General features: G+C 44.1%; 1 protein-coding gene across 6 annotated transcripts in view; it reads left to right on the top strand.

Annotated features, from left to right (window-relative positions):
• The window catches only part of CCM2 (CCM2 scaffold protein), a 54,252-nt gene that overhangs the window by 6,862 nt on the left and 29,157 nt on the right, over positions 1-18,233 (top strand). The window contains exon 1 of one of the 6 annotated variants that reach the window (XM_075588116.1): positions 11,113-11,214. The exons of the other annotated variants lie outside the window; for them this stretch is intronic. Within the exon in view, the coding sequence (XP_075444231.1) occupies positions 11,128-11,214 (87 nt within the window). The 5' untranslated portion in view covers positions 11,113-11,127. Of the gene's footprint in view, positions 1-11,112; positions 11,215-18,233 lie in introns of those variants that run through there. 6 annotated transcript variants of the gene reach the window in all.

The following is an 18,233-nucleotide window of genomic DNA, read 5'->3' as shown; positions in this document are numbered from 1 at the left end:
CTATCCAATATCTTATGAAGGAGTCTTCTCTGTGCTTGAGAATAAATCTGCTATGTTATAGGCTTTAAAGCATATTGAATAGGGCCTCTGTGTCTTTTGTAACTGGAAAAACATCTCAACCTTTATAAGGTGCCGAGTAGGTTTTTTTTTTTTTGTTTTTTTCCATCACAGGTATGGTGAATATTTTGGTTGATTTTGGTTGTAGAGTCCTGCAATTTTCCAAAGCAGGTTATTTAGACCTCATGAGCTATTCTGCTATTCAGAAGTATGTTTGTTTGAGTTCCATTTACAGTAGGGAAACATTTTTTTTCTCCTCTCTCCTAAGTTTGACATTATAGAAGAAAGCTTCGTTAGAAAACGTGTCCTGCTCATGTTGAGAGAACCAGTTTTATTACTGGAAACTGTTAGATATTAGTCCACTCTGTTTGTTATTTAAGATTTGCTTTTAAAGGTTGTATTAAAGTAAATCGAGGCGCAGTAGTTTCTTTACAAGGCACCACTGTATGGCACCAAGCAGCAGAGTCCTGTATGAAAGCAACCCTTTTCTAGGCACCAAAGCTACTCATTTTATGTGTGCTCAAGTCGTTCAGAATACGTCACCCACCGTTGATTTTGTCGGATAAAATACCTCCAATGATAATAGTTCTATTGAGACATTAATTTGCATTGATGCTTCAATCCACATAAAAGAAAATAGAATAGTTTAAATTAGCAACTAGAACAGCAAAATGTTATTACCCGTATTACACTTTTCTTTTTTTTTTTAAATCCTTCAATAACCCAAGTAATCCATGCTGATTGCAATTTTTTAATTTAAGAGATTTCCTTCTTGCCCTTTCCAACACTTAGTTTTTATTTTTTGAAATCGGATTCTCTGTTCAGAAGATATCAGCGTTTAAAGGTTAAATGTCTATAAGGTTAAAAATGGAGCTCTCCCCATAGCCCAGTGCAATCTAAAGGTTACCATGGAAACCTCAAACTAGAGATACAGAAAATCAGGATTTTTTTTCCACATACACACTTGTGTATGTACCTGTACCATGTTAGCCGAGCGTAATAATCAGAAACAAATACTCCATACCGTTCCGTGGCTAACTAAATGCTTTTATTTGTGCGAGCTTTCGAGATACACTGATCTCTTCTTCGGGCGATGTTACAATGGATAAAGCAACAGAGGTTTTACTTTAAAACAGGCTGGAATGTATCTGTGGATGAAACCTATCACTCCCGTGTGTGTGTGTGTGTTCAAATGAAGGTTTACATGTTCCTCCAGCAATGTCGTGTACCTTATCTGCATGAAATGCCCAGGGGGCTGCTACTACATAGGTGAGACGGGACAAGGGCTACAAGAGAATGAATCTGCAGCACACGCGGAACAGTCCTGTCGGCAAACATTTCTCTGGCTATAAAATGAACGATCTGAAGGAGGCCATACTAAAAGGTAATGTTAGAACACCGAAAGAGAGACTGTTGCATGAATACAAATTTAATGAAACTGTTCGGGACACTGACAGGTGGCCTAAACCTAGACCGCAGTTTCATGAGCCACTACACAAAAGAACTCTTTTCCCATGAGTGCTAAATCCCATGTCTACACATACTGCGCTATATGAATGCATACACACCTGTCTCTTACACGTACAAATGTACAATTTAATTCTATCCCTATATACCAGGCCTGCACAACACGCGGGCTGCATGCGTTCCGCCTCCACTCATTGTGCGGCCCGCGGCGGCTTTCCCCGTCGTCCTCCCTCCTGAGCCTGCTCTCCCCCCCGCGAGCCCGCTTGCCCCCTCCTCTCCCGCGAGCCGCTCTCCCCCCCCCTCTCCCGGCCGCGAGCCGCTTCTCTTCCCCCCCCCCCCCTCCTGGCCGCGAGCCGCTCACCCCTCCTCTCCCGCCCGGGAGCTGCTCTCCGGCCCGAGAGCCCGCTCCCCCCCTCCTCCTCGAACCTGCTCTCAGGACTGCACGAGTGTGCGAATCCTGCCTGCTCTGCCACCGTGAGGTGCCGTTGGGGGGGAGGTGAGGTGCAAGGGGGGGGGAGGTGCAGGGGAGTGAGTGAGGTTAGGTGCAGGGAGGGGAGGTGCAGGGGAGTGAGTGAGGTGAGGTGCAAGGGGGGGAGGTGAGGTGCAGGGGAGTGATGTGAGGTGCAAGGGGGTGAGGTGAGGCAGGGGGGGCGTGAGGTGAGGTGCAGGGGGGGAGGTGTAGTGGGGTGATTTGAGGTGAGGTGCAGGGAGAAGAGTGATGTGAGGTGCAGGGGGGGAGGTGTAGTGAGGTGCAGGGGGGGAGGTGTAGTGGGGTGATGTGAGGTGCAGGGGGGGAGGTGTAGTGGGTTGATGTGAGGTGTAGTGGGGTGATGTGAGGTGCAGAGGGGGAGGTGTAGTGGGGTGATGTGAGGTGCAGGGGGGGGTGTGCAGGGGTGGAATGTGTGTGGTCTGCAGGGGGGTATTGTGTGTTATGTGGAGGGGGAGTATTGTGTATGGATGGGGGTGTGAGAGAGAGGGTGAGTCTCGCAAAGGTTGATGATGAGGGGTGCAGGGGGAGATATATGAAGATGAGTGCTGGGGCAGATATGAGGGGTGCTGGGAGAGATTGATGAGGGGTGCTGGAGGAGATATGAGGATGATGATGATGAGAGGTGCTCGGGGAGATATGATTTTGATGATGACGATGATGATTTTCCCTTTTTGGCCCAAATCTGTTTTCCTTGGAGCAGTTCGGCCCTTCTCGCTTTACAAGTTGTGCAGGCCTGCTATATACCAATAGGGACTACATAGTATCCACACACATTTTATAGTAATTCAACACCCTCTTACATTTTAATACCCACCAACACCATTGGTATATACTCCCCCTCCACACACACACCTTTTGTAAAGCGCTGTATACACTGTGGTCGCTTTATAAATTTATATTTACACACACACACACACACACACACACACACACACACACACACACACACACACACACACACACACACACACACACACACACACACACACACACACACACACACACACACACACACACACACACATCACAAACATTCAAGGACCATTTAACGCCTAAAGTCATAAATCGCATACTGCACAGGGGAAGGATAGGTTTCATCCACAGATACATTCCAGCCTGTTTTAAAGTAAAACCTCTCTTGCTTTATCCATTATAACACCGCCCGAAGAAGAGATCAGTGTATCTCGAAAGCGCGCACAAATAAAAGCATTTGCGTGTTTAGGAGGCAAGATACTGATATTCTAGGAGTTAGACTCGTATATAGGCTTCTGAGGTGGTAGCGTTGTACGCCGACGTGTATATTGTGAGCACCTACAGGATTTCCGCCTTTTCTTTATTTCTAGAATAGTTTTGTTGCTGTATTTTCCCCGCTTTTCAGGGGGCTATTATAGCAGCCAGTATGATTAATGTGTTAGTGGCAAAGGCCATTTTAAGTTTCTAACATTTAAAAGTTTTTATAAAATTGTATCTTCATTTTTGCACCACTTTTATTTTAATACATAGACCCATATATGTGTGTATATATACCGTCTGCTGCTCATTATGTGCTTCCGTTTGTGATCATCCACACACAGTATGATTTCATGCTCACAAAACCTCTTGTCCCTTTACACCGAGTGTCCAGCTCCAGTCGAAAAAAGGGCCACCAACACGTCAGGTTTTCAGGATATCCCTGCTTCAGCACAGCTAGCTCAGTCAAAGACTGAGCCAGCTGTGCTGAAGGTGCTGGTGGCTGGAGTTGAGCACCCCTGCTTTACACACTTCCAGCTTCTGTAAAAACAAAATCCAATGAAAGGGAGGCACCCTAGCTGCTCAGTGTATAACTTTTGTGACATCCACATTTTGCTACCTTTTTCAACACAATGTTATGCAGACCACACCCAAGCTTCAGCAGCTTGGACATCTGCTGCTCAGTTTGTTTAACCAACCTATTTACTGGATGTCTGCCGAATTCCTTTCTCCAGTTGTAGCATACGTTCCTGATGCTAGACATCCCTGCCAATCTGAGCCACCAACACAATTCTAGGAATGTGGCAAAACGATGCAGGTGATCACGGTGTAATGGTTTGCATGCTTTTTCCAACACAAATCAGATTTTACATTTGATTTCTGAACATGTCAAACATGCAACTCCAATATAACTTTCAGTGTCAAACATTTGAAAAGTAGCGTGTCTATAGAAAAAAATAATGAAATGAGTAAACAATACACACACAGTAACCCAAAGTTCCTTGAGTTCCTAAAACGGAGTGACTTTCTTTAAATCCTCTCAATAATCAAACATGAAAATCTCCACAGCTATACAACAATAGTAACTTCCATAGTGTCACCGTTCTTGTGTTTGTTACTGTGAAATCTAGCTCAGGGGGATAATTAAATAAAAATATAAAAATTATACCCCGCTGTAACATTTTAACATTACATTACACCAAATATACATTATATATGCCGTTTGCAGTATTCATAGAACTAGGGTTAATCTATTAGATATTTTAATTTGATCCAACAATGGAGAGATGCTGCTGAGGTATCGTTTACACGAATAAACCCGTCACAACTGACAAGTGAACAGCCAGTGCTCTATCTTCTAAGGCTAAGCTTATAATACCTGCGCGCACAGCCTCGCACACTCCTGCAGCCCCAGCGATCTGTGAATTTGGCTGGAGGCGTGGTGGGCACGTCACAAAGCTGATTCGCCCTCATTGGTTGAACCGCTCACGTGACGTGGACGTCACGCGGCAATGCTTGAAAAGACAACAAAAATTTGTCTCTTCAAATCGCGGTTGCGCCGTCGTGCGCACATGGAGCGTCCTCATAGGCCTTGGGCAATTTGAAGTTGGTGCGCTGCATAATCTCGGCCTAAGGCCGCGCTCATGGTGGTTGGTGCGAGTGTGCGTTACCGTGTGCGCACTCCTGCCGTCCCAGCGATGTGTGCACTAGACCAGCGGTGCGCAAACTGTAGGGCGCGACCCCCAGGGGGGGCGCGACACTGCCGACGGGGGGCGCGGGGTTTACAGAGGCCCCGCGTGCTTCCCGAAGGCACTTAAATTAAGTGCCGGGGGAGCTGCAGGGCCTCTGTAAACCTAACTTACCGTGGCTCCGGCGGCTTCCTCCCTGTGTCGCCATGGCAACGCGGTGTCAAAATGACGCTGCGAGGTCATGTGACGTCACGTTGCTATGGCAACGTGACGTCATTACGCCGGAGCGCGGGTAAGTTGGGGTTGGGAGGTGGGCGCGGGAGTGAGGGGACAGCCGGCAGGGGGGCGCAGGGAAAAAAGTTTGCGCCCCCCTGCACTAGACTACAGGGGATTGGGGGGATGTCGGGGGGCGTGGCGAACGCGCCACGGACACGTCACAAAGCTGGTTCGCCCTCATTGGCTGAACCAGCTCATGTGGCGCTGACGTCACGCGACTGCAGCCCGAAATCACTCATTTACTTGGGCCAAAACGTAGCAGCGTGAACGCGCTACAGCGCCACGGGCACTTGAGGAACTACAATAGGAACACAGGTAAGAGAAGCGGAAGTGCGCGAGCACGTAGCGCCCCGCCACCATAAGCGCGGCCTAAAGTGGGATCACCAAGTCAAAATTTAATTCAGAAATGTTTAGGAGTTATTTGATAAAGGTAAAAATACGCAGGGCTCTTCAAAGTGTGTCCATCCCGCGGTACAGTTAAACATGCAGTTGTCGGAGCGAGAGGTTGGGACATACAGCAGGCAGTCGGGCGCAGAAGCGGATTTCGCTGTCAAGTGTGCCGCGGCGAGCTGCCCTGCGGCAAAGTGTCCCGGTGGCGGAACGCCAGCAGTGTTTTGGTCGCGATGACGTGTTCCATTCCGCACACCTCCCCCCCTCCCCCCCTTTTTTTCCACAAGGAACTGATTTTAGCAGCAGTGTTTGTCCTTGTGAAATGTTAGAACTTGTAGCAAAACTACTTTTCGCAACTCTAGGAATTGCATATAAGAATTCTGGTTTCCTACATTTATAAAAACAAACATATTGGTGTTTTAATTTTTTTTTTTTTAAATGTACGCCAACATGAATTTCTTGTTGTTAATCGTTTGTGTTTCAATACTTACTTCGAGGGGGGGGGGGTGTTGTATAAAGCAGCGGTGCGCAAACTGGGGGCGTGACCCCCAGGGGGGGCGCGAGACTGCCGGCGGGGGGGCGCGGGGTTTACAGAGGCCCCGCGCACTTCCCGAAGGCACTTAAATGAAGTGTTGGGGGAGCTGCAGAGCCTCTGTAACCCTTCACTTACCTAGGCTCCGGCGGCTTCCTTCCTGCGTCGCCATGGCAACGCGACGTCATGTGACGTCACGTTGCTATGGCAACGTGACGTCATGACGCCGGAGCGGGGGTTAGGGGGGGCGCGGGAGTTAGGGGACCGCTGGCAGGGGGGCGCAGGGAAAAAAGTTTGCGCCCCCTTGGTATAAAGGGTCAATATATCAAAGTAACTTTTTCGTCAGTTTGGGCGAGTGGTTCCAGGAGTTGTTATCTCGCATACATTTTAATGAGGTGTATATAAATTCTGCATCTGGGGCTATTACATAGTTTGCTTTATATGAGAGTAAACAAACGGCCAAATCTGATTTGGCATAATCTCTTCTGACTAAAGCGTATTTTGGTGCTGTCATTCTCGTTACACTTTTCATGGTCTTTACACACAGCCTCTTTGCCTCCTTAGCTATTGTGTCAGTAGGTTGGGAGTGATGATGGAAGACGAGCTCAACATGGAATGGTGCTCGATTTTAATTTGTGTATTGGTTTTAACTAGAAGTATAAGATGATTGATCAGTAAAAATGGACTTCCGGAATCTAATGATATAATGGAAAGTGACTCGTTGCGCTGCGCAGATCACTTGGTGTGACAATGACGCCACATTATCAATTCAGGGGTTGACCCCATGAATGGATTTTATTGACGTGCAAGGAAGGAACTGCGAAACATCTGAGCCTGTCCTTGTTAACCCTGTCAATGCATTTCTGACAATGCATTAACCGGAGCAATGCATTCCTGGCCTGTCTGGCAACAACATGGTAACATGGATCCACCTAGTCACCTTACTGTGCACAGGGAATATATATATATATTTATATATATATTTATGTTAACTTGTATACTCAGAGCATACCGTAACTCCACTTCACATCTTGACATCACATACCGTGAAAACCACTTCACATCTTGACATTACAAAGTGACATAACATACAGTTGCAGCTCTGCACTTTGCTGCAGTTGAATCTGATGGCAAAGGGGGATAAGGATGGTTTAGCTTGTGAAATCTGACTAATGGTTCTGTAAAACCGCTCCTGCATCCAATCATTCTTGTGGTGATCTGCAAGTTGCTAATACAGCCGGCCTAATCTTTGTATACTTGTAAGTCTGTTTCCATTGGATCCATGTAAATTGTAGACTACTAAAATAATCTGGAAACGGAAACAAAGAAAAAAATAATTTTTGTCTGCGAGGTGAATATTTTATTTATCCCCTGCATTGCTTTGCACTACAATGCAGGTCCTCTGCTCTGTAGGGTTTAAGTCGGTGGTTCAAAACTTTTTTTACAGCGTGTACCCCCTGCTGTTCTGCGAACCCCTAATTAATCCTATTGACTACTCAAGCTATTGCTAACAACCGTTTGCCTGGTCCCAAGCAGTACAGTGTCCTGAGCTCGTGGGGAGAACACGTGCTTAATAAGGCTGCAAAGTGCAGCTCCATGTGTGCAAGCAGCATGGGGGGAGGTAGGGGGGATATTGCTGTCCCTCACGGGAGCTTCCAAAGAAACGCCCCACAATGCCGTGTCGCTGTGGAAGCAAAGTATTGTGGGGAGTCACCTTGAAAGCTCCTGCTGTTATTGACATTTATCACACTAATGTGCAGTTCGGGGGTATTAATAAGTGTTCAGTCCCTATACAGGCTCAGGGTAGTGATCAATGATATTGTCTGGGTTGTGCATTACAGATTTCTCTTTTTATGCAAACCCCTTGGAGACACCTCACGGACCCCTAGGGGTTCCCGAACCCCCACTTAGAAATCACTGACTTAAACAAAACATTATACAATTTCCAATTCACACTGAACAGATTAACTGTATTATGTCACTTTGTGAATCAGAAAAGCTACAAAGGAGAGAGCCACATTATTACCTAAATATTTAGATCCAAATTCCTGTGTTATGCAACAGTTTTTACATTGCCAGAAAAGTCCTTCAACGGAAGTGGAAGATTTATTTATTGTCAAAAAAACAGGCTGGCACGCATATAGATTTCTGACTTTGGTTCATTCAAGTCATTAAAGCCACAATGCCAAAAATAATGATTTCTTAAACTCTGAATTTATGATTTTATCAATTTGAACACACGACGACGGTTGTCGTTTTCTTTATTAAGGCTTACTGAGGGGAAAAACTCCCCTAAAATAATGTGCTGGAGTCATAGAAACCTAGATGGGCTTTACTCATATGATGTTAGTATCTTCCCTCTGAGCAGTATTAATATTTAGAGCTGCAGACCAAGCAATATCCTACATGTGTGTTCTTTTAAATAAATCAGTTCTGTACTATAAGAAAATACTTGCAGCATTAAAAAATAAATAAATAAACTCTGACATTTTGAATGTATTATAATGTAACAAGCATTTTTTGTTTCTATAGCAACCATTTAGAAAGTCACTTCCTGTTCTGAAACAGGCTCTGGCACACCCCTTTTTGAGCCCTGCCCTCTCTCTAGCAGTGCACCCATTGTATCTAGTGGCTGCCTGGTCACATGATCTTCCCCACAGAACTTTGCCTCTTTGGTCCTCTTCTGCTGCACTGACAGCTATTTAATGAACCCCTGAGCTTAATCTTCGGCGATTGATCACAGGAGAACGGATCGACCGGCAACTTAGCTAATTACTTCTCATTGTGTGGATTGTATTGATGCACATATTAAAGTGAAAACAATGTTTTTAACGAAAGCTTGGACTGCTGCTTTAATGTTAAAAATAATCAGTTTCTTAATCTCTAGTTTCTGAGATTACTATGGCGACCTTTAGATTACACTGGGCTCTGGAGAGCTCAATTTTAAACAAAATGCATGAAAAAAGTCAATCGTCTGTCCCGTACGGCACACCTGTGAGAACGTGACCTGCGTATGGGACACGGGTTAATACACCAATATCTAGCTGACCGACTTTTCACCTTCCGCAAAGGTCCCTCAAATGAGAAAGTCGCCACTCGCTGCATTCCAATATACCATCTGTCACGAACTGTACACGTGTGAGCATGTGACTTTAGATATGCAACCAGGGTTAATACACACGTCTATTCTACCCAAATCGCCTCCTGCATAAGGTACTTTCAATGAGTTAATCTTTACCCCTTACGCAATTGCAATCATATCTATCCGCTCCCACCACCCAAGAAATATCAAATGAAATTTGCAGTCTCAGATCCCGGTTTATTAAAGAAAAACTATGCACTTAACACACACAAATCTCTTGTAGCAAAATGTGTCCGAAAATGTAAATACTCTGCAAAGCACGCACTAGTTATTTCAGAGCCCAAATCATTACTTGTTAAAGGTTTATTTAATATAAAAAATAGTGCTTTAGGTTACAAAAAATATTATTACATGAACATAGTAAATGCAGACCAGTTTCTTATAATAAAAGAATAAAACAGAAATCCCTATAAAGTTCGTTACCACATGTCATAGGTTTTTTCCCAGAGAGGTCACTGGTGTAGGAAAGATGAGAACTAACGTGTTCTGATCCCAAAACACACCTAATTTCTATTCAAACGTGCCAACATGTATGCCCAGACCTTCTGCATTGAAACACACATAACACCCACCCCTGTCGTAAATCAGCTACGGAGTTGACCGTTTTACGACACAAAAGAAAATAACTCCCCTTCTGAGTTTAAAGTCTGGCTAAATATAGAAACACACTCATAACTTCATGGCCTTAATACTTAAACACGCGTGAGTCATATCAATAGGTTTAGGCGAATCTGCTGAATGTACTGTAACACTACTTTTGACCGACGTGCTCCTAAATTTGAGTCACAAATGTATATCTGTCCCTGGCCACCTCCTAAACCGCAAGTGTTTGGCCTTATTGCATTCATCTCCTTGCAACGAGTCCACATATCTAATCGTTATTCTTTAGCGCAAGTGTCCGGTTCATGATATCTGCATATTTTGTCTTTTGAATTGTAGGTTAGTCACGCCCCTTGCACTCTGCAGAACCCTTCCAGGAATGCTTTGAAAGTACCTTTAAAGGTGTCCTGTTTACTTGAGTATCAAATATTTAATTTTCCGGCTTATATTTGTTCATAGCGAGTGCAAATAGGAAACTTTTTTTGGGGTTGTTCTTTCAACCCTTCCTTTGTCAGTATCAGAAGAGCCATCATTTAATCCCATCTCTGGCAAAACAGATGTTCTTATCTCTAGATTCTATCAGTCCTATAAACCCGCTGGTCAAGGGTCTAACAGGCCATAAACATTTCTTTCTATGTTTAAGTCAAACTGTGGCCACATTAACCCCTGAAGTACCAGATAAAATATTTAATATCTCATGATATTATCGTGAGAGGCGCAGACTGCTACGTTTAGAGCTTCAGATACAGGACTGACTTGCAAAGGTATATTTGTATGGGAGTGAACAGCGGCAGTAAGGAAGCCAATACACCTGGGGGGCCAAATCCAGTCCTTAAGGGCCCAAAACAGGTCAGGTTTTCAGGATATCCCAGCTTCAGCACAAGTAGCTCAATCAGTGGCCCAGTCTTTGACCGAGCCACTGATTGAGCCACCTGTGCTGAAGTAGGGATATCCTGAAACCCTGACCTGTTGGTGGCTCTTGAGGTCTGGCGTTAGCCGCCCCTGCTGTACACTATGAGAAATGAACGTAATTACAAAGTGGAAATACTTACAGTTCTGTTTCCTTGCTTCCCTATGCAGGAAGCTGCTGCTCTTCTGTACTTTTTGTCATGTGTGAATTTGTTGACATGATGATATTTTACTTTGAAATCTCAATGCCTCCTTCTGTCTGAATGTGCCATTACAGTGTAAGGGTAAGCAGTGACTTCTCTTTGCTTTGTCATGATTTCTTGATCTGATCTCCATAATAAATCCGATGTGTTTTCGAGGAGGCTGCATCCTTTTCCTGCTGGGATGCAAGAAAACATCAGACTGCAAGGAGCATATAATCTGGAAAATAACAGTGTGTACAAATAACTCCTTTCTCAATTGAATTTTATAAAAAGACTAGCTGATATACCCGGCGTTGCCCGGGATGTAAATCCGTAATAGGTAGTATTATGTATAAATAGGGGAACAATAGGTTGACTATTTGGTGGAAAGGTTGTATAATGTTGAAAAGAAACATGGAAGAAAATGTAATACGATGTTTAAAAATTGTTTATTGTAAAGATACCACAGTACAATGTATATTTGGTGACATATAAGTGATGTAAAAATGTGAGGTTTGTGTGTCCCACTACGTTGTGAGGCATCGGGTGGGTGTTCCTTATGAGTGGCGGGTGGGTAGTGAGTGCTGGCTGTGGGTGGGGGTTCCGCTAAGGTGTAAGCGGGTGTGAGGCGACGGGTGTCTGGTGAGTGCGGGCGGCGGCTGGTCAGTGATATCGGTGCGTAGGGGTGTGAGTGCGGCGGGTGGGTGTGAGGCGGGAAGCGCCGGTTGGGTGGTGAGTGGGTGCGGCGGCTGGTCAGTGATGTAGGGGCGGCAGGAGTGTAGGGGGGGCATTGCACTGCACTGAGGAAGGTCCCTGTGAGGACCGAAACATTGGTCTTGTTTGTGCTGCTATCTACTTTGAATACAGGTTTTTCATCTACCACTGAGTGCTGTCCTTTGTTTACTCTTGTTGAGTTGACTACCGTATATATATATATATATATATAATATAATATAATATGCAAATATAGAGCTGTATGCTCATCTGCAGGTCTGCAACCCCGCCTTTCCCCATTATCACCCAACATTCAGCACTTCCACTGCAGCAAGGGATTCTGGGAAATGACATGCAAATGAGCACACAGTGTCACTTTTTATATTTTTTTATATATATATATACACACACACACACACACACACACACACACACACACACACACACACACACACACACACACACACACACACACACACACACACACACACAACTGTATGCTCATCTGCATGTCTTAGGCAGGTCTGTAACCCCACCTTTCACCATTATCACCCAGCATACAGCACTTCCACTGCAGCAAGGGATTCTGGGAAATTACATGCAAATGAGCACACAGTGCCACTTTTTGCCTCAAAAACCATTTTTAACATGGTTCCCAGACCTGCCTAAGACATGCAGATGAGCATACAGTTGTATTTGCATATTTGCTTTCCTGTGGAGGGTTTTTGTCACTTTTTTTACTCACCATAACTTAACTCAGTATTATTATATATATATATATATATATATATATATATATATATATATATATATATATATATATATATTCATATATGCTTTTATAGCTGTTAAAAAGCTAATTCCTACAGTATAAGAAAATACAGTATACTAAGAGCTACACTATATAAAGTTTCCATACATTTCTGCTGTTAATGCTCTCACACAGTTTATAACTGCATTCATTTTTAATTAACGTGTGCTTAACCAGAAAATACAGTATACATTCTGTGACCTCTAGTATTACACTGTAGTGTTTTTCAACATGGGGTTCCTAGGAAACCTTAGGTTCCCCGAAATGTTCAGGTAATTTTGAAAATTGTACCGAAATATGGAATTATTTACAATGCATCGGATCTCAGACGCGCTATTAGAGAGGGTCGGGGTTCCTTACAATGTATCTGATCTCAGACGCGCTATTAGAGAGGGTTGGGGTTCCTTACAATGCATCTGATCTCATACACGCTATTAGAGAGGGTTGGGGTTACTTACAATGCATCGGATCTCAGACTATTAGAGAGGGTCGGGGTTCCTTACAATTAGAGAGGGTCGGGGTTCCTTACAATGTATCTGATCTCAGGCGCGCTATTAGAGAGGGTCGGGGTTCCTTACAATACATCTGATCTCAGACGCGCTATTAGAGAGGGTTGGGGTTCCTTACAATGCATCTGATCTCAGACGCGCTATTAGAGAGGGTTGGGGTTCCTTACAATGCATCTGATCTCATACACGCTATTAGAGAGGGTTGGGGTTCCTTACAATGTATCTGATCTCAGGCGCGCTATTAGAGAGGGTCGGGGTTCCTTACAATACATCTGATCTCCGGCGTGCTATTAGAGAGGGTTGGGGTTCCTTACAATGCATCTGATCTCAGATGTGCTATTAGAGAGGGTTGGGGTTCCTTACAATGCATCTGATCTCAGATGTGCTATTAGAGAGGGTTGGGGTTCCTTACAATGCATCTGATCTCAGATGTGCTATTAGAGAGGGTAGGGGTTCCTTACAATACATCTGATCTCAGGCGTGCTATTAGAGAGGGTTGGGGTTCCTTACAATGCATCTGATCTCAGACGCGCTATTAGAGAGGGTTGGGGGTTCCTCAGAATTTCACAATATAATTATAAGGTTCCTCAACTAAAAAAGGTTTTAAAAAAAAAAAAACCCACTGGTTTAGAGTAACATCTGACACTTTCCAATTTCAGAGATGAATTGAATAAACTATGAAACACAACATCAATCAAATGTGTCGGAGAAGATACATACTTCCACTCTGCTTAGGAAAGCATAACAGAATTGCTAGAATTGGGTTACAATGGGTAAAATCTGACAACCCGTCACTACATATAACACAGTAAAGATAGACAATAGTCACATATACCGGGGGTTCCCAAGCATGCCACCACTTCCCAAACATGCCACCACTTCCCAAACATCTCCGCATTTACACTGCAGGTAACAAAGTGGTGTATCCTAAAAGAGGGATGTACCAAGAGATTGTAGACCAAACTAAAACGTTTATTGCATCAATTGATTTTACAACATTGGTCATTGTATAAACAACACTTTAACTTCTCTTCTCTTGGGATTTATCTAAAGTCTGTTAAACTCGTGAGAAATACAAATGATAAAATGACCCTCTTCCATGTTATATTTGTATGTATTTGTTTTGTAATCTTCTGCAAATTGTATTGTAGATGCAGGTGTCTGTGTCTATGTGTCTGTATCTGTGTCTGTGTCTTGCCTGTGTCTGTGTCTTGCCTGAAGTAGTAGTAACAGGCCAATTGAGCGGCCTTAAATTTAGGTAATTCTGAATCATAATGTAAAATCCTGCGTGTGGGTTCCTGCAGAAACAGATTCAGGCCCAGGGAAGAAGTTCTGCATTTTATTTCTGTTTAGGAAAGTACATGGGAAGATTTGCATACTCTTCTGGCCAAACATTTCTATTCCGTAACATTTCTGTAAGGGTCACAAAATCCTAAGACTAACTTTAGTTATACTGACACTAATTTATTGTAACAAAGAGGGAGCTCAGGCCTAGATTCACTAAAAGGTTGCTAACGGAAACATTGACTTAATCTTTGAACAACACCAATTATTTATCCACATATTCAACAAAGCCATATTGCCAGAGGTAAAACATTGATGAGGGGCTTTTCAGCTCCGCAAAATGTCTAGGATATCGTTAACACAGTGTATGTAAATGAGTAATTGTCGCTTAATTACTTATTCACTAAAGTCCAATATCTGGGTAGCGCCAAAAAAATCTCAAAATTTGTACCACCTACCCCAGGCTGCCAATAAGCCTATCTTGCCTATGTATATGATGGTCACTAGATACATATAGGCAGTGGTTGACAAATCACCAAAAAATCTACTCGCCACACAAAAAAATCTACTCGCCACCTAGTACCAAACGTGTGCTGCTTGGGCCAATATTTACTCGCCCAGGGGTTAAATCCACTCGCCCGGGGCGAGCAAATGTATAGGTTTGTCAAACACTGCATATAGGCAAGATAACCTAAACCAACCTAGCATAGATAATAAATAAATGAAATACATTTTTACCAACTTTTTAATATATTGATTAGCCCAAGTGGCCAGCTAGTCACAGGTAACACTAACCACTATAGAAAACAAAGGGTTAACTCCCACCCCCACTAACTCCATCCCACCTCAACACACCTAAAACACCCCCCCTATCTATAGCAGGCCTGCGCAACTCCAGTCCTCAAGAGCCACAAACAGGCCAGGTTTTCAGGATATCCCTACTTCAGCACAGCTGGCTCAATTAGTATATGAGCCAGCTGTGCTGACGTAGGGATATCTGAAAACCTGGCCTGTTTGTGGCCCTTGAGGACTGGAGTTGTGCAGGCCTGGTCTATAGGAATGACTTACAGCAGGGGTTCTCAACTCCAATCCTCAAGACCCTTCAACAGGTCAGGTTTTCAGGATATCACTGCTTCTGCACAGTTGGCTCAATCAGTGGCACTGTCAAAGACTGCAGCACCAGTATTGAAGCTGGGGTATCCTGAAAACCAGACCTGTTGGCGGTGTCTTCAGGACTGGAGTTGGAAGCCCCTGAATTACAGCCCCGTTAGACAAAGCTGCTACTAGTGCTGTCGCTTATCATAGAAACATTAATATAACACAGGAGAGAAATCATAAATAAAACATGCCTTTCAGTATGCCGGAAGTGGACATTAACCCCCTCAGTGCTAGGGGGGTAGCATAGGCCCTCTCAAGGAGTTCGACGGTCACGTGGTAAATCAACCAGATCGGCTGATTTTACCACGAATTAACCGCGCTTACCAACGACATCACGTTGGGAAAATGCCCCTAGGTTTGTGTATTAACCCATGCAGTGCCTAAAAGCATTCCTTTGCTGGGCACTGGAAGCCTTAGGCATAAAGGGGTTAATGTATTTTCTTGTCTGTTTCGCAGTTGTATTACATAATCCTGTGGTAGAAAAAAAGGGAAATATACCTGTGGGTTTGTGTAGTTTGGAAATTGCGATGGGGACAATGACGATTGTCTTGCAATCCCACCAGAAAAAGTTATGAGTTGATTGCTGCATGGTCATGGAGCATATATATAATTATTAGAGTATACGCCGTTAAATCGGGGGGTGGAGGGAGGGGTGAGAATCAGGTTTTTTTTTTTTTATCGTAATACAGAGTTTTCTCACCGACTAACGAACCTTAGTGAATCTCTAGGCCTTAGTGGTGATTGGTAATTGACCACAAGAGGGAGATAAAGATTCATAGCACAGTTATCAAGTCACATCTAACAAGTAATGAAATACCTTCCTGAGTAAAAGTGCAGAAGATGAACCTTGTCTATCTTTCTGTGCAGGGCTTAAAATGTTCTGTGCTACTGCAAAAATTAGTGTTGGTCCTGTAGGATCCTTGATAGTTTTCCTAACTTTAATAAAAAATAATATATATATTTTTTTTTTCTTGTCTTACGTTTCAGGCATATTTGCTAAATGGTGCTCTGCCATAGGCCATCTTACAGCCCATTCACTTTCAGCACTGCAAATGTGGGTGTAAAGGTTAGGATAATACTTTGTGCGCATGTTCTGTAAAAGCACTTCTAAGGAACAATCTGACGCTGCTTTTTTCCCTGTTTTCTAATATCCGTAGTTCAAATGTGTCCCTTGGTGATAGACAGAATGCTTCACACTGAACATACTCTTGCATGTAACCCTAAGGGTAAAACAGCTTTTGACTTTACGTTGACAGAAATACAGTAGTGCAGGGTTGGCCAACTCCAGTACTCAAGGGCTACCAACAAGTTCGGTTTTAAGGATATCCCTGCTTCAGCACAGGTGGATCAATCAGTGGGTCAGTCAAAGACTGATTGATTGAACCACCTGTACTGAAGCTGGGATATCCTTAAAACCTGACCTGTTGGTGGCCCTTGAGGACTAGCATTAGCCACTCCTGCAGTACTTGATGAGAAATGAGCGCAGTTACAAAGTGGAAATACTTACAGTTCTGTTTCCAAGCTTCCTTAAGCTTTAAAACACCAGGCTAGAAAATGTGGGGTATTGTAGCTGACTTGTACCCCCTGATCCCTTCTCTCCTACCAATGTGCTTGTTGGTTAAAAAGAATCCAGTAGTCTGTAGATGCATGGGCTTCACACATGTGGTCCATTTGGGTTTGTGCTCAGCGAATGGGGAGGAGTATCTCGGCCTCACACAGGCAGCTATATACTGTAGGATATACACTGTAATTCTGCTGTCAACTGTTGCTGCAGTAGTTATGCACCTGACAAAGGGAGGTATTATCTTCCCCCCAACCGCCCCCCGGAAATGTAGTGCTTGTTTTTCTGCTCTGCGTATGATCTATCAGCGCGTGCGGTTTGTACATGTTTGGACTCCACTCCTGTTGTGCTGCTAATTGAATTCTTGCCTCTTGGGCTGCAGGAGTTTGATTGGTAAGATGATTCAGGTGATGGAGTGCCTTGCTGTTTGTGTGACTGTGATTCAGGTCATTTGACCTACCTTGTCTGCCCAGTTCCCTACTAGTCACAAAATCTTGACTTTACCAGGCCTATGGCTAGGTCCCCAGTGGCCACGGCTGTGCGCACCATCGAGTGTGCGCTGCACACAAGGCACAGCCTTCTATGGGGCAGGCCCCAGTCGGCGTGCGCGCACAAGCCGCGAAGCGCGACCGCCTTGGCAAAAAAGATTTTTGGCGCATTCGTCACAGCAGCGGTTCAGCCAATGAGGGCGAACCAGCCACGTGACGTCATGGCCGCCCCCCTCCCCGTCACGATCTCCTGTTCTTCTCCTGTAGCTCAACCACAGGCCGCAGATCACGACTTTCATCTGTGCACGCGCCACGAGGCGCGCGTGCTGCAGTGAACAGGGGGGCCGTAGCCCAAGGCTTTTATTTGGTGGTACTACCGTGAATAGCTGTGCAGCTCTTTTGCTAAGTCATGTGTGCGTGTAAACCAGTCCTCGTTCTGATGCTTTTAATACTTCGTATATTTACAGTACCCCAGGTAAAATCTAGGACTTGTAATGTTTTTACAAAGCATATGGAATACTAGGACTTGTAATGTTTTTACAAAGCATATGGAATACTAGGACTTGTAATGTTTTTACAAAGCATATGGAATACTAGGACTTGTAATGTTTTTTCAAAGCAAAGTTGAAGGTTTATATTCAACACTTGAATGATTGACACAGAGACGTGAACGTGGAGTTCAATTTTGCAGGTTCAGAAAAATTTATTTGTCCAGGTTGTTTGTTGTTGTTGTTGTTGTTAATTG

The sequence above is a fragment of the Ascaphus truei genome, chromosome 2 (genome assembly GCF_040206685.1).
Source record: "Ascaphus truei isolate aAscTru1 chromosome 2, aAscTru1.hap1, whole genome shotgun sequence".
NCBI classification, from domain to species: Eukaryota; Metazoa; Chordata; class Amphibia; order Anura; family Ascaphidae; genus Ascaphus; species Ascaphus truei.
This window is presented reverse-complemented; position numbering and strand designations above follow the sequence as displayed.